The 14,180-nt window shown below is 45.2% G+C and overlaps 1 protein-coding gene across 1 annotated transcript in view; it reads right to left on the bottom strand.

Moving 5' to 3' along the window:
- Fam189a1 (family with sequence similarity 189, member A1) overlaps positions 1–13,670 on the bottom strand; it is a 97,563-nt gene extending 83,893 nt beyond the window's left edge. The window contains exons 1-2 of the mRNA XM_013011899.1: positions 13,488–13,670; positions 5,978–6,034 (exon numbers count right to left, since the gene is read on the bottom strand). Of these exons, the coding sequence (XP_012867353.1) occupies positions 5,978–6,034; positions 13,488–13,670 (240 nt within the window). The remainder of the gene's footprint in view (positions 1–5,977; positions 6,035–13,487) is intronic.
- Between the last annotated feature and the right edge of the window lie 510 nt (positions 13,671–14,180).

The raw sequence follows: 14,180 nt of genomic DNA, 5'->3' as shown, positions 1-14,180 counted from the left end.
AAGATTCCAGGTGCAAACTCCAGCCAGCCAATATGGAGGTTGAACCTCCTTCTCACTGGGAAATTCAGCCAACTTCTTCCCATTTCCACTGCAGGGGAAGGAGCAGATCACAAGAGAACAGCCGTGGGAACCAGACAAGCCTCAAATTCTCTACCCAGGCTTTTACAATTGCTGCTCCCTGGGCTGTGGCTGAGAGCTTAAATCCTTTGTGTTTGTGTGCCAGGCCAAAGGCTTGAACTCAGGGCCTGGGCCCTGTTCCTGAGCTTTTTTTTTTCCCCTCAAGGCTAGCACACTACCATTGGTGCCACAGCTCCACTTCTGGCTTTTTGGGTGATTAACTGGAGTTAAGAATCTCACAGCTTTCCTGCATAGCTGGCTTTGAACCCTGATCCTCAGATGTCAGCCTCCTGAATAGCTAGGATTACAGGTGTAAGTCACCAGCATGCGGCTATAAGAGCTAAAGCTGTTTGAAAAGATCACATGCTTCTCTCCTAACAGCAGGCCCTTGTCTTGGGAGGAATGCTGTGGGCTGTGTTCAAAAAGCGTCAGATACTCTGCTCTTGTCATCGTTCTAAATAAAAACTGTACACATAATTCATTTCTTGACTTACTAAATTCTTACTTACAATTTCTTCCAATTATATCACCTAGTGAGCCCTCTGCTTTCAGAGATTCACCAAATTTGGATTGAAAATATTAGGGGAAAAGACTGCATCTCTACCAAATATGTACAGTCTTGATTCCTCATCATCCCTCCCTCACCAATGTAAGGCAGCAACCTTGTTCATCGCATTTACATTTGCTGTTATAAGTAATCTAGAAAGGACATAAAGTTTACCTAAAGATCTGGGAAGTTGATATGTATTATGTCATTTTAGTTGCAGGTACTGGGACTTGAACTCAGTGCTTCATGATCATTGTTTGGGTTTTTTGCTGTGCCTTTTTATATTAGCACCCACAGATTTTGCTGTCTGTGGAGGATCCTGGAGAAAAATCCCACTGATACTGAGGGGTGTCTGTATAGCTATTTTTACTGTCTCTGGGCTTGCTATGGTGCAGGTAGGTGTCCATGGATAAGGCCTATGTGTGGGAGAGCAGATCACCAGCCTGTGGGGCTACTGTGAGGAAGCAGAACTTCTAGGAAGAGTGGTGGAATGGAAAGGGGCAGAGTGGGAATGGAGTGGCTCTGCTTCTTCTCTCTTCCCTTCCCCCTCAGCAGGAGATGAGCAGCTGGCTCCCCCATGTGCTCCTCTGTGACTTGAGCTGCTCTAGTCCAAAGCAACAGTACCAAGTGGCCATGGGTTGAAACCATGAACCATGAACCTTTCCTCCTTAATACACTGTTTTGACTCAGCTATTTTATCATAGTCACACAAAGCTGACTAACACAAAGAAAAGAAAGCATTTCAGTAGAAGGTCGAAGTTTCCAAGGTGGACATCAGACAATTCATGCCAAGAATAGAAGACACTTCATTTCCTGTGAACATTTTTCTTTCTTTCTTTTTTTTAGTGCAGCTCCTGGGGCTTAAACTCAGGGCCAAGGTGCTGTCCCTGAGCTTCTTTTGCTCAAGGCTAGAGCTCTACTACTTGACACACAATGCCATGTCTAGCTTTTTTGTGGTAGTTTTAGTGGAGATAAAGAGTCTCACAGACTTTCTTGCTGGATTGGCTTCAAATTGGGATCCTCAGATCCCAGCCTCCAGAGTAGCTAGGATTACAGGTGTGAGCCACTGGCAGGTGCCTGGCTTACAAGGCTATTTTCATTTTCCCAACTCCTCTCACCCACTCATCTAGAACTTAATTCTCATGTTTCACGGTTCCAAGTCACCACATAGCCCTACGCTTTGCACAAATCATTCCTGTTACTGGGCACCTACTGAGCCACAAGCATATCATCTCATGGCTATCCTGACAACCATATGCACTGGCTGTGTCCATCAGAAATAAGAGTAAGAACCAGATCTTGGGGATGACACAGAATCATCAGTCTGAGGTCACTCTCTTCAAGGTCAGAATCAGAAATAGGCAACCAGATCTCCAATTGCAACGGCTGGGCAAAGTCTTCATTGCTGGAATCATCTTTAAACTTGGTAGGTGTCCACCACAGGAGGTACTAAGTGATTTACCACAATCCAGAGACTCATTAATGTCTTGTGTCCCAGTACTCACAACTCTCAGTCTCCGCATATTATCCAGTGGATGTGGATTGCTGTACTCAGTACACATAAGGATAAATAGAGTCTGAGCTCCCCCTCTATAGCCTCTGTAGCCACACACTGAGGCATCTTAGCTCCCACAGATGGTCCTACTTCCTCAGTGCTGATCAGGGAGAGATTCATCTTCTTCTCTACCTCTCCATCTCCAAACAGGGCTGTGGAATAGTTCATTCTTTCTGCAAAGCTTTTCAACAGTCAGTCAGAAGCAACAAGCAAGGAGAAAGCCTACTGCATTGTTTCCAGGTGAATTCCAGAAAAGACCTTTAAATTCATTTTGGTTTCTAGCACATTATTATGTGTTTTTGTCTACCTTATTTATGTTTAATCTTCCTAGCCCAGCTCATTATTGCTTGCCACAAGCAAGTTTTGGTAGCTATCCAATTAAAAAAAATTCCTGATGGATTAAAACAAAAGAGTTTACACTTCGAAGTAACATGGTTCCAGAAAATATACATCACTGTCATGCTTCACTAAAAAAATGAGGATTTTTATCCATGGTCATTTTTTTTTGGTACCAGTCCTGAGGCTTGAACTTAGGGTCAAGGCACTGTCTCTGAGCTTTTTTGCTCAAGGATAGCACTCTACCACTTAAGCCCCAGCTCTACTTCCAGCTTTTTGGTGGCTAACTGGAGATAAGACTTTCCTTCCTGGGCTGGCTTCAAGCTGTGATCCTCTAAACCTTAGCCTCCTGAGTAGCTAGGATTACAGGTATAAGCCACCAGTACAGGACTTTAAAACTGCTTTCTCAGCAAAGTAAAATTCAACTTTGTTTTAAGGACTTGGAAAAAATAAGTACATAAACAGCTTATTTTCTTCTCCCCACACTTAACCAACAAAGGCCTCATCCTTAATGTAACCAAACAAAAGATACTCTCTTAAAAAGGAGGTCCTGCCTGTAAGAACTGGCCCCCCCACCGCAAGTAGATTTATGATGAGTTCTTTGAATAAATGATGACTCCAAGCACATTTACATTAAATACATTAACCTTTAACTCACCTTTGTTTTAATAGTATATTAAAGTCATATTTGAGATCTATTCATGGCTCAGAAAGAAAGCCCTATAGGCTGGGTATAATTCATATTAAAGGTTAAAGTGATTCATATTTCTTTCCCCATAGACTATGGCCAAACATAAGACTTTGTAGTAACAGTAGGAATGTATTTCTAATGAACAGAGTAGAAAGCATTTCTGTTCATACAAAAACTCAAACACATTTCTGAAAGAAGCTAGTCTCTACAGCAGATTTTAAGCTTTCTTACATAGAGAAATGATCGGCATAGCAATGCACACACACACACACACACACACACACACACACACACACACCCCACTCATCCAGGCTGCAGCGAATTTATCACACACCTCTTATTCCTTGTCGTTGGCATCTTACATTAAATACTGGAGTTGAGCAAAACAAAATAACTGAATCCAAGCTGAATGGAAAGACAAGCCAAGTTGCTTTCTTTCATTTGCTGTCTGTTGGGTTTCCAATAAACCTGAGACCATGTTAAATATCAGTTACAAACACTCAAATATAATACATAATATACCAAAATCCTTTCTTAATTGAAAAAATATGTAAGATGAAATTTTTACTTAACAGCTTATAAATTTTTATGGTGTAGGTGTTGCCCATCCTGTGGCATGAACTCAGGGCCTGGGCATTGTCCCTGGGTTTTTGTTTTTGTTTTTTTGCTGAAGGCTGGCACTCTGCCGCCTGAGCCCTATATCCAGCTTTTGGATAGTTAATTGGAGATTAAAAAATCTCACAGACTTCTCTTCTGGGCTGGCTTCAAACCATTATTATTATTATTATTATAGTTATAATCTCACTTCTCAGTTCAGGGTATGCCTGGGACCTCAATCCACCTATTTTATGCTTCTAGTCTTTTAAAGTCTGCCCACCTGCTCTAAGGAAGGTAGTTTTCCATTGGTAGATGCTGGCATGAGAGGGCTTCGAGGGGACCTATGTTCTGCCTACTGCCATTTCGATATGTATAACAAACACCATTAGAGGCCACACAAAATGATCAATGTAGGCACACAGGCCAACAGCTGTTCCATCCTACACCAAATGATAGACTTTACACAGCCTGAAGCCAGACATTCCCTACCCCAGGTGTACATCGGAGAGTAGGAAGAGGATGGGGCCAGCTGTCCCTAGGTTCCTAACAGCAGTTCAAAAAACTCAGTGGATGGCACAATGATGTCAGCTCTCTAGTTGTTCACATTCTCTGCCATCTTATTCTGAACCAGAGTTGGCCTCTTGATTCTCATGCTGGGATTGCTTTAAAATCATCTATCCACGCATGTCTGTAATCCTAGCTACTTTGAAGGGCTGAGATCTGAGGACTGAAGCTCAAGAGCAATCTGGAAAGGAAATGCCATGAGACTCTTATCTCCAATATACCAGAAAACAAGTCAGAAGTAGAGCTTGGCTTAAGTGGTAGAGTACTAGCCTTGAGCAAAAACAGCTGAGGGACAGCACCTAGGTCTTGAATATCAAGCCCCAGGACCAGCACAGAAAAATAATTTTTAAAAATAAAAAAATATATCCAGGAGATGTTGGAGTTGGGAAGAGTAGCAACATGAGAGGTACAGGGAAACATGATGGCCCAGAAGCTGTTACTTATTTGTCGAGATTCATTACATCAGTCTCTCTATTTTCGTGCATGTTTGAACATTTCTGTGTTAAAATAAACCACAGTTTTCAAAGGCAAATCCTCTGAGCTGAGCTATTGTGGAGGAGAGAAAGCAGTTCCTGTGTTTTGTGTTCTCTCTTCGGGGTGCACTGGCTCCTCTCATGAGGGGCCAGGGTCCTCCACAAACAAATCAGCCTTTCTCTCTATTTCCATTAATATTTAGTACATGTCATGATGTCCAACTCCAATCATTAAAAAAAAGAATGTTTTAAATAATTAATTAGGACAAACAGAGAAACCCATCATGCTGGGTTTTCTCATCACCCATCAAAATGTGGGAGAACGCTTCCTCTGGGCCTGGCATGGACACATCATTAATGCCAGCACCGACAAGACCACCCAAATCAATAGACACAGAGATGCCTGGGGTACTTTCAGAGGAGAAAACCCAGCCTCCTGTCACTGCCTGTCCCACAGACCATGGCTCAGCACCATGCCCAGCCATGCATCTTTTCAGAGAACCAGTTGCACCTTGCTTCTTCCCCTAGATTTTGCAATCTCCAAAACACACAGAGGAGAGAAGAGTTCAGTGCAGTATGTGCTGAGGATGCATGCAACAGATCATAGGCTCTAGAATGAGAGTACATCCACCAGAGAGGGCACCAAAACAGAGCACAGGATACAAAACAGGATCTGAGGAAAATTTTCCCAAGAGAATTCTCAGAAATGCAATGGGCTGGATGCTGGTGGCTCACACCTGTCATCCTAGCTTCTCAGGAGGCTGAGATCTGAGAATCGAGTTTCAAAGCCAGCTGGGCAGGAAAGTCTGTGAGACTCTTCTCTCCAATGAACCACTACAAAACTGGAAGTGGTGCTGTGGCTTAAAGTGGTAGAGCTCTAACCTTGAGCAAAAGAGCTCAGGGACAGAACCCAGACCCTGAGTTCAAGCCCCAGTACTGACAGAAAGAGAAACACAGAGAGGGGGGTGGAGAGAGAGAAAAGGAGAGGGGGGAGGGAAGGGGAGGGTTCACTGGCATAGGTCTGCAGAGACCATGACAATTTCTTTGAGACTGTCTTTGTGAGGCCACCTGAGATCTAGTGTCACTTTGTCACTTACCACAAGGGAGAGCGGTCTTTTCCATGAGACAACGCCAATGAGTCCTGACAGGAGCACCTGGAAGGAGAGAGTGGCAAGGAAGGTAAGATGCTGGAAAAGTCTGTGTGAGACCTCACCCCAACCTCAGCAAAGGGCGCGTGGGATCCACACCATGCAGGATCCGGACTCCAGTGATCATGCTTCTCCTCAGATAGCTGCTCACAGCCTGGAGTCACATTGAAAGTCAGTCTCTCAAATCACTGGGACCACCAGGGTGAGAGCAAGAGACCCTCTACCACAGAGACTAGTCAGGCTCCCGTAGCTCAGCTCATGCCTGTAATCCTAGCTACTCAGGAGACTGAGATCTGAGGATCTCAATTTGAAGCCAGCCTAGGTATGGAAAGTCCATGAAACTCTTATCTCCAATAAACTACAATTTAAAAAATAAAAAGCTGGAAGTAGAGCTTTGGCTCAAGTGGTAGAGCACTAGCCTTGAGCAGAAGCAGCTCAGGGATAGCTCCCAGGCCCTGAGTTCAAACCTGGAGACCAACACCAAAGAAAAAAGAAAGAAAGAAAAGAAAACAACTTAGAGTCCTGCTTTGAAATGCCTGGGTCTTAGTTTGAGCTCTCGGCACTCAATTGCAGCCACCAGCAAAGCTTAGGCTTGGTGTTTGGATGGCTCTAGGATTCTGCAGGTGTGTAAGGAAAGGTGTGGGAATCCAGTTTGCTGTGACATCACCCTGCCAGGAGACTTTTGGCCTATTTATCAATTTTGTCACTCAGAGTCTCCCGTTTACAAAGACTATGGGAGAAAGCAGAGGCTCAGGGAGAAATCACATAATAAAATCACTGAAAGAGAAGCCCAGGAGAATGATTCCATGGAAGAGAGGGAGGAGATTTCTCTTTCTTTGTAAGAAAACCATCTCACCCTTTCCCCAACTCCACACCCAGCCTTGGAGAAGCAAAAGATAAAATTAGAAAAGTCAGAACTTCCTGCTGCAGAGGCCAGACACAGGCCTGGTAGAACTCAGGAAGAAATGGCACTGAGAGATAAAGGCTGATTCAAAGGCCTAGAAATAAATTAGCTCTATAAATCATGTCTTCACTGCCTCCTATCAAGAAATTTCTTCACAGCTGGGCCCTGGTGGCTCACGCCTGTAATTCTAGCTACTCAGGAAGCTGAGATCTGAGGATCCCAATTCCAAGCCAGCCTGGGCAAGAAAGTCCATGAGACTCTCATCTCCAATAAACTACCAAAAAAAAAAAAAAAAGCTGGAAGTGGCGCTGTGGTTCAAGTGGTAGCCTTGAGCAAAAGAAGCTCAGGGACAGTACCAGACCCTGAGTTCAAACCCGGGGACTGGCCAAAAAAAGCCAGGCGCTGGCCAAAAAAGGCCAGGCGCTGGTGGCTTATACCTGTAATTCTAGCTACTCAAGAGGCTGAGATCTGAGGATTGAAGTTCAAAGCCAGCCCAGGCAGGAAAGTCCATGAGACTCTTATCTCCAATGAACCACCAGAAAACCAGAAGTGGTGCTGTGGCTCAAGTGGTAGAGCACTCACCTTGAGCTGAAGAGCTGAGGGACAGAACCCAAGCCCAGAGTTCAAGCCCCAGGACTGACCAAAAAAAAAAAGAATCTGGTTGAGTGTTACTGGGTCATGCCTATAATCCTAGCTACTCAGGAAGCTGACAATGAAGAATCTCCATACCCGTCCCCCCACCCCGCCCCACCGACACAGATTGAATAGTATTCTGAGCTGCCTGAATTGAAAGTTTACTGGACTCTGTCTTCTAGAACCTTCTGGATGCATCTCCTATCTGTGCATCCTCTCCTCCCCATTCCCCTGCCTCCATCTTTCCTTTCAGGGTGGCATGGTGAGGCTGGTTCAGGTATGCATGCATTCATCCTCTGTCCCTGCCTCTGGGAAGTCCGCTGGCCCTCACGCCTGCCTGCCTCCTCCCCTTGGAAGAATTCCCCTTGCAACTTTCCCCTCTGTGAGCTCAAACTCCAGCACATGCACATACACACACAGTCCCATACTCATGACCCACCAACTTCAGACATAATAACACATTTGTTGTACTAATAGTAAATTAATACAATTAGCTAATAAGATACAAAAAGCCAAGGGAACTATTGGGGGGGAAGGGAGGAAGGAAAGGAGGGAGGAAGGAAGGGAGATAAAAGGGAGAGAAGGAGAGAGGAGAAAGGGAGATAGGAAAAAGGGAGGGAAAGAGGAAGGAAGGAAGGAGAGAGAGAAAAAGAGAGAGGGGGGAGGGAGGAAGAGAGGGAGGGAGGAAAGTGAGGGAAGGAAGGACCATAAGAGAATTCACTACATTATCTGTCTACAAAAATTAGTATATTAAGGTTATGGTGGCTCACCTGTAATCCTAGCTACTCAGGAGGCTGAGATCTGAGGACGCAGTTCAAAGCCAGCAGGGCAGGAAAGTCCTTGAAACTGTTATTGCCAATTAACCACCAGAAAAAACCAGAAGTGGTGCCTTGAGTGAAAGAGCTCAGGGACAGTGCCCAGGCACTGAGTTCAAGCCTCACCACCACCAATAATAACAACAAAAATTAGTATATTGAAACATTACAGTAGTAGCTACATTTATTGAAGACTGACAGACACATACCAGGGGCTTTCATTTTCACTTGGTGTCCTGACTCCCCTGAAAGGCATGTGTGATTCTTTCCCCCATGCACATAAGAGAAAACAGAAGCAAAAAGAGGTTAAGGGACTCTGTCCTCATGTTACCATGGTATGCAGGGCTAAGACACCAGTGCCAAAATTCTACAAAAACAGCTTTCCTGTCCATGCTCAAGCAAAGACTAGTTAGAAACAGAATAAATTAAAGATTACATTTAGGAAAACAAGCAAAAAGTCAGCAAGACTTCAAAGAAACAAACCTAATAAGAGTTAACTAGCAAGTCTTAAACTTGCATGAAGGAACACAAAAATTTTCATTATTAGATGAGAGGAAAAGCATTCATTTTTAAAACAAAAGGACTAAATAATGTATAATTTCCGTGCATCCCTGATTAAAGTACTTGAAAGGCATAAAGGAAATCTATGTAATAAAATGTGAACTAGCTAATCGCTTTAAAAAAAAAGTTGCACTGGTGCTGTCACCTGTAATCCTAGCTACTCAAGGGCTGAGATATGAGGATCACAGTTCGAAGCCAGTCCAGACAGAAGCTTCCATGAGACAGTTTCTAATTATCTACCAAAAAAAGCCAGAAGTGGAAGTATGGCTCAAGTGGTAGAGCACAATCTTTGAGCCATAAAGCCAAAGGTGAGTTTGAGGTCTTAAATTCAAGTGCCAGTATTGGCACAATTAAGAAAAGAAAAAGAAGGAAAGAGAAGGGAAGGGGGGGAGGGAAGGGAAAAGGGAAAAGGGTTAAGGAAAGGGAAAAGGGAAGGGAAAAGGGAAAGGAAGGGAAGGAAAAGAAGGGAAGGACAGGGAAGGGAAGAGAAAAAGAAAGGGAAGGGAAGGCGTAGGTGGTAATCTTGCCATTTGGAGAAAGAATATTATCTAACCCATTTGCAAACAGTTTTCATTCTCTGCTTCTAGAAGCTTCCTGTTCCTTTGTACCACACTAAAAACAATGTATTTGTTGACACAGAACATTAATTCCATTAAAATCACATTATGTGTAATGAAAAGCTATCAGAGTATAATTATGCAAGCAGATTCACAGAACCCACAGCAACTTTTAAATCCACTGGAATTAACAACAGAAATAGAACCTGTCAGGGATAAAAATTGCCACATCATTTCCAAAGCCGATGAATGAAAACCTTCCGCACTCGTGTTATGAATGACGTAGTGTATGTATGCCAAACTCCAAAGCTAGAACTATTCTCTCAAGGATTCTCTACCTGCACTTTTGGGGAAGGGGGCAGGGACAATGTGAGCTGCACCCCCTAGAATACCCCAAGAGCTTGAGCTCTTCTTGGAATTCTATCCCTGCACCGCAGTGCTGGGTCTAAAGTTCTCCAGTTCACACTCTTGAAGCTGTTTACCATATTGGAGCTCTGCAGAGTGGCCCAGGCTAGCCACATTGTCTTCTCCTGCCTGACCTCTGACCTCATATTGCACCCTCTAGGTGGAGTAGGTCTTCTGTCCTCCAGCCTATGACAGGAGGTGGAGGACCAAAGGGCAGGGCAGGAAGAAGCAGGGGACTGAGCTCTTGCCAGAGGAGGCAAGAAGGAACTGCAAATAGCATCACCTCCACTGAAAGCCCAGGTTGAAATGACACACTCTGGGACCTGCCCCCCTTTCTGCTAAGGGGGAACCCAGAATCCTGTGATACACACACATCTTTACCCTCCAGCTGAGTTGCCCCAGACCTGTGCCTGGTACCTTCCATGGCTGGTGAGCAATGACTTCTGGTTGGGCTCCTGAGTCAAGGAAGTTCCTTCAGTTTCCATTAGATGGAGGTCAATCCACCTCTACTTCTTGTACTCCAGCTTCCTGCTTCCTGTATCCCAGCTTCCTGTTTCCTGTATTCCAATGTCCTCAATGGCCAGCCTCCTTCCCCTGTACCTCTGCACTCCTCCCTGTACCTCTGCCCATCTCCCCCACTGCCTCCTTCTCCTCTCTACACAAGCCTGTTCTTCCAGAGCCCATTGTGCCCAAGGCTCCAGCTTCTCAGAGTTTAAATCCATCTGGCCTAGTAGATGCCTTCTCCTATCCACTGATGGAAATAATTGTTCTTCACAATTTGCAAAGTCCAATTGTTCTCTTAGAGTGACAATCATGTTGGCTGTTTCTACTATTTATGTCTCTCTGAACTTGACACTGACTTCTGCCTATAAAACTTGAGGCTTCTGGCTTTCCCAATGTACACACATGTGTTTACACATATACACACTCTCACACCAACACATAGACACTTTCTTCCATTCACTTTGCCAATCCAAGTAACCTTTTGTTGCTCTGGCAATCACCGCTGGCATTATGAACTAAATAAATATCGTCCCTAACTGAGCCATGAGGATTATAATTGCCGTGCCCTTTTAAAATCACATTACCGTATTTAATTGGAGTTAATTGCCCATTTGTCATTTTTATATGCCTGCCAAAAGTTCATCCCAAGCTCTCCAACAAACCTCGAGAGCCTCCTCTCACTGTTTGGGAATATTAAGTGTTCTGTCCACTTGGTTTTTCTTGGGTATGACTTATAGGGACCTGTCCCCTGCTCCTTCCTAGCCCCTTGGGCTGGGGCACCAAACTCAGTCAGTCACCTTCCTTTGCATCTTGGAGATGTTTTCTTATCCTTTGTTTTCTTCTTTCTTAATGTGTTTCCTAATTTTGCTTCTTTGTTTTGAGACAAGATCTCACTAGTAGTAGCCCAGGCTGGCCTAGAACTCATGATCCTCCTGCCTCAGATTCCCAAGTACCGGGATTACAGATATGTGCCACAACACTTGGCCCTTTTTTTTTGTCAGTTGTGGGGCTTGAACTTAGGGCCTGGCACTGTCCCTGAGCTCTTCCACTCAAGGCTAACACTCTAACACTTTGAGGCACAGCATCACTTCTGGTGGTTAATTGGAGATCAGAGTCTCATGGACTTTCTTGCCCAGACTGGTTTAGAGCTTCCATCCTTATATCTCAAGCCTCCTAAGTAGCTAGGATTACAGGTGTAAGCCATCAGCACCAAGCTGGCCTTTCCATTTTTATTAACAAATATTAGTTGTCCACAGGGATTCACTTTGGTGTTTCTATATGTGCATAAAGTGTAACCCACTCAAACCCAGCCACTCCATTGCCTCCTTCTCCCATTCCCTCTTCTTAACATTGTCAACAGGTTTCAGTTCTATTTTCCTTTTTTTTTGCCAGTCATGGGTCTTGAACTCTGGGCCTGGGCCCTGTCCTTCAGCTCTTTAGCTCAAGGCTAATGCTCTACCACTTGAGCCACAGCACCACTTCCAGCTTTTTGGCTTATGGGATGCTGAGGAATTGAACCCAGGGCCTCATGCAAGCAATCTACCACTGAGCCACTTTCCCAGCCCCTTCAGTTCTATTTTCTACTTTATTCACACCCCATACCCTCTCCTTGGTCCTCTACCTCCCCGATTCCAACCTCCAAATAGACCTTTTATAGGGCTAGATTTTTTTTTTAATGGAATCTCACTTGTTGCCCCACGCTTGTCTCCAATTCATGAGCTTGTGTCATTCTCCAGTCTCGGCCTTCTGAGTGCTGGCACTACAAGTATATGTTAACACACACAACTCTTACATTTAAGATAGTCAAAATGATTGTCCAAATGATTATCATGATAGTAAAAATTGACTATTATGTATGAATAAGTGAAAGCTCCAGTACTATCTCCACTGTTAACATATTTTTTTTTGTTCCAGACTCTGTCTTAACTTTGCTAATAAAAGTCAGCTACCTCTACATCTCTACTTAATTTCTGTAGCTGTAAAGCAAGTGTGGATACCTACTAGCATAGCTCCTCCTAACTTGACTCCTTGATCTAGTGCTCTTACTCATACTTTTAGAATTAGGTGGTTAAATTCCATTCTCTTCTCAAAACATTCTATTATGATTTTTTTTTCTCCTCAGGACCAGATTTGAGACTTCAGACTTTGCATTGCTCAGATTGCTTACTCACAGCCAGCACTCTACCACTTGAGCCATACCTCCAATTCCATCTCTTTGCTGATCAATTGCAGATAAAAGTGTCATAGATTTGTCTGCCTGGGCTGGGCTGACTTTTAACTGTGATCCTCAGATCTCAGCCTTCTGAGTAGCTAGGATTTACAGGTGTGAGCCACTGGAGCCTGCCTCTGAAGACTACTTTGTGTTTCCAGGCTATATAAAATAATATAAGGAGAGGGGAGGGGAAAAAAGAGAATAGGAGGAAAGAAAGGGAGGAAAGAGAGGGAGGGAGAAATGGAGGAAGGGAGGGAGGGACAAATGGAAGGAAGGAAGGAAGGAAGGAAGGAAGGAAGGAAGGAAGGAAGGAAGGAAGGAAGGAAACAAGAAATTTTCATGTGGGCCACAATAGATAAGTAGATATATTATTTTGGAAACATAATTCATGGCTATTTTCCACCTAAATCTTCTCAAATCAAGATTGATTTTCTCTAATAGCTCTAGCCTGAAAAGACTGCTTATGAACACAAGTGAAGATACCTACGTCCGCCGCTTCTTTAATTGCATTTTCTGCAAAATGCTGCAATTCTATTTTTAATATTTGATTACACCATCAATGGAGCGATCTTCCACAAAAGCAATTATATTTTCTCAGCAAAAAAAAAAAAAGAAAAAAATTGAGGATGGAATACGTGGTACACTATCCACCGTAAGAATAGAAGCAATTTATAACATGTTAAAATAATGATTGGGCTCATTTTATCCCAAATTCACAACTAATGTGCTTTGAAGACATAACATGCGATCACGGTGTCTGCTCAAAGCCTAAGTTGCGTACGAACATAAGATGCGCCGCGCTTGGTGTCTTACCAAAGCATCTACAGCGCATCCGGAGCGGCCCGAGCCGCGGCCCGCCGTCCCTCACCGCCAGCTCCGCACACGGGCGGCGTTTAACTCCGCGCGCTCGCGTCCGCTCTGGGGCTGCGTGCAGACGCGTGCGCAGCGGCCGAGGGCAATCGGTCAGCTGCCGCAGAAGGGGCGAGTGGCCGGGAAACCTCGGAGCCGGCCTCCTCCACCGCGAGTCACGCCAGGCTGAGCCAGGCGCCATCTCGGCGGGTGCAGGCCTCGGGCGCCATCTTGGTATCCTTAGGGCTCAGGAATCAGGCGCAGCGCTTGGGCGCCATCTTGGCATCACTTGGGCGCAGGAGTCGGGCGCCATCTTGGCGTCCCCTGGGCGCAGCACCGGGCGCCATCTTGGCGTCCCTCGGATGCAGCACCGGGCGCCATCTTGGCGTCCCCCGGGCGCAGCACCGGGCGCCATCTTGGCGTCCCTCGGATGCAGCACCGGGCGCCATCTTGGCGTCCCTCGGATGCAGCACCGGGCGCCATCTTGGCGTCCCTCGGATGCAGCACCGGGCGCCATCTTGTTGCCCCTCGGGCACCATCTTGGCGTCCCTGGCGCACGGCTCTCTCTCGGCAGTGTTCTCTAGAAATAACACAGGCAAGCCGCGAAGGAAGAAGGTTTAACCTGCCTCACGGCTCTGGTGACGGCCATCTCGCTCACGGAGCCCCCGGGCGGCCGGCCGGGCCCTGGGCGTCGTCCCTCCTCGCGCCCTCA

Source organism: Dipodomys ordii, unplaced genomic scaffold (genome assembly GCF_000151885.1).
Source record: "Dipodomys ordii isolate 6190 unplaced genomic scaffold, Dord_2.0 Scaffold15, whole genome shotgun sequence".
NCBI classification, from domain to species: Eukaryota; Metazoa; Chordata; class Mammalia; order Rodentia; family Heteromyidae; genus Dipodomys; species Dipodomys ordii.
Note: the sequence above shows the minus strand (reverse complement) of the source record. Positions and strands in the feature narration are given on the sequence as shown.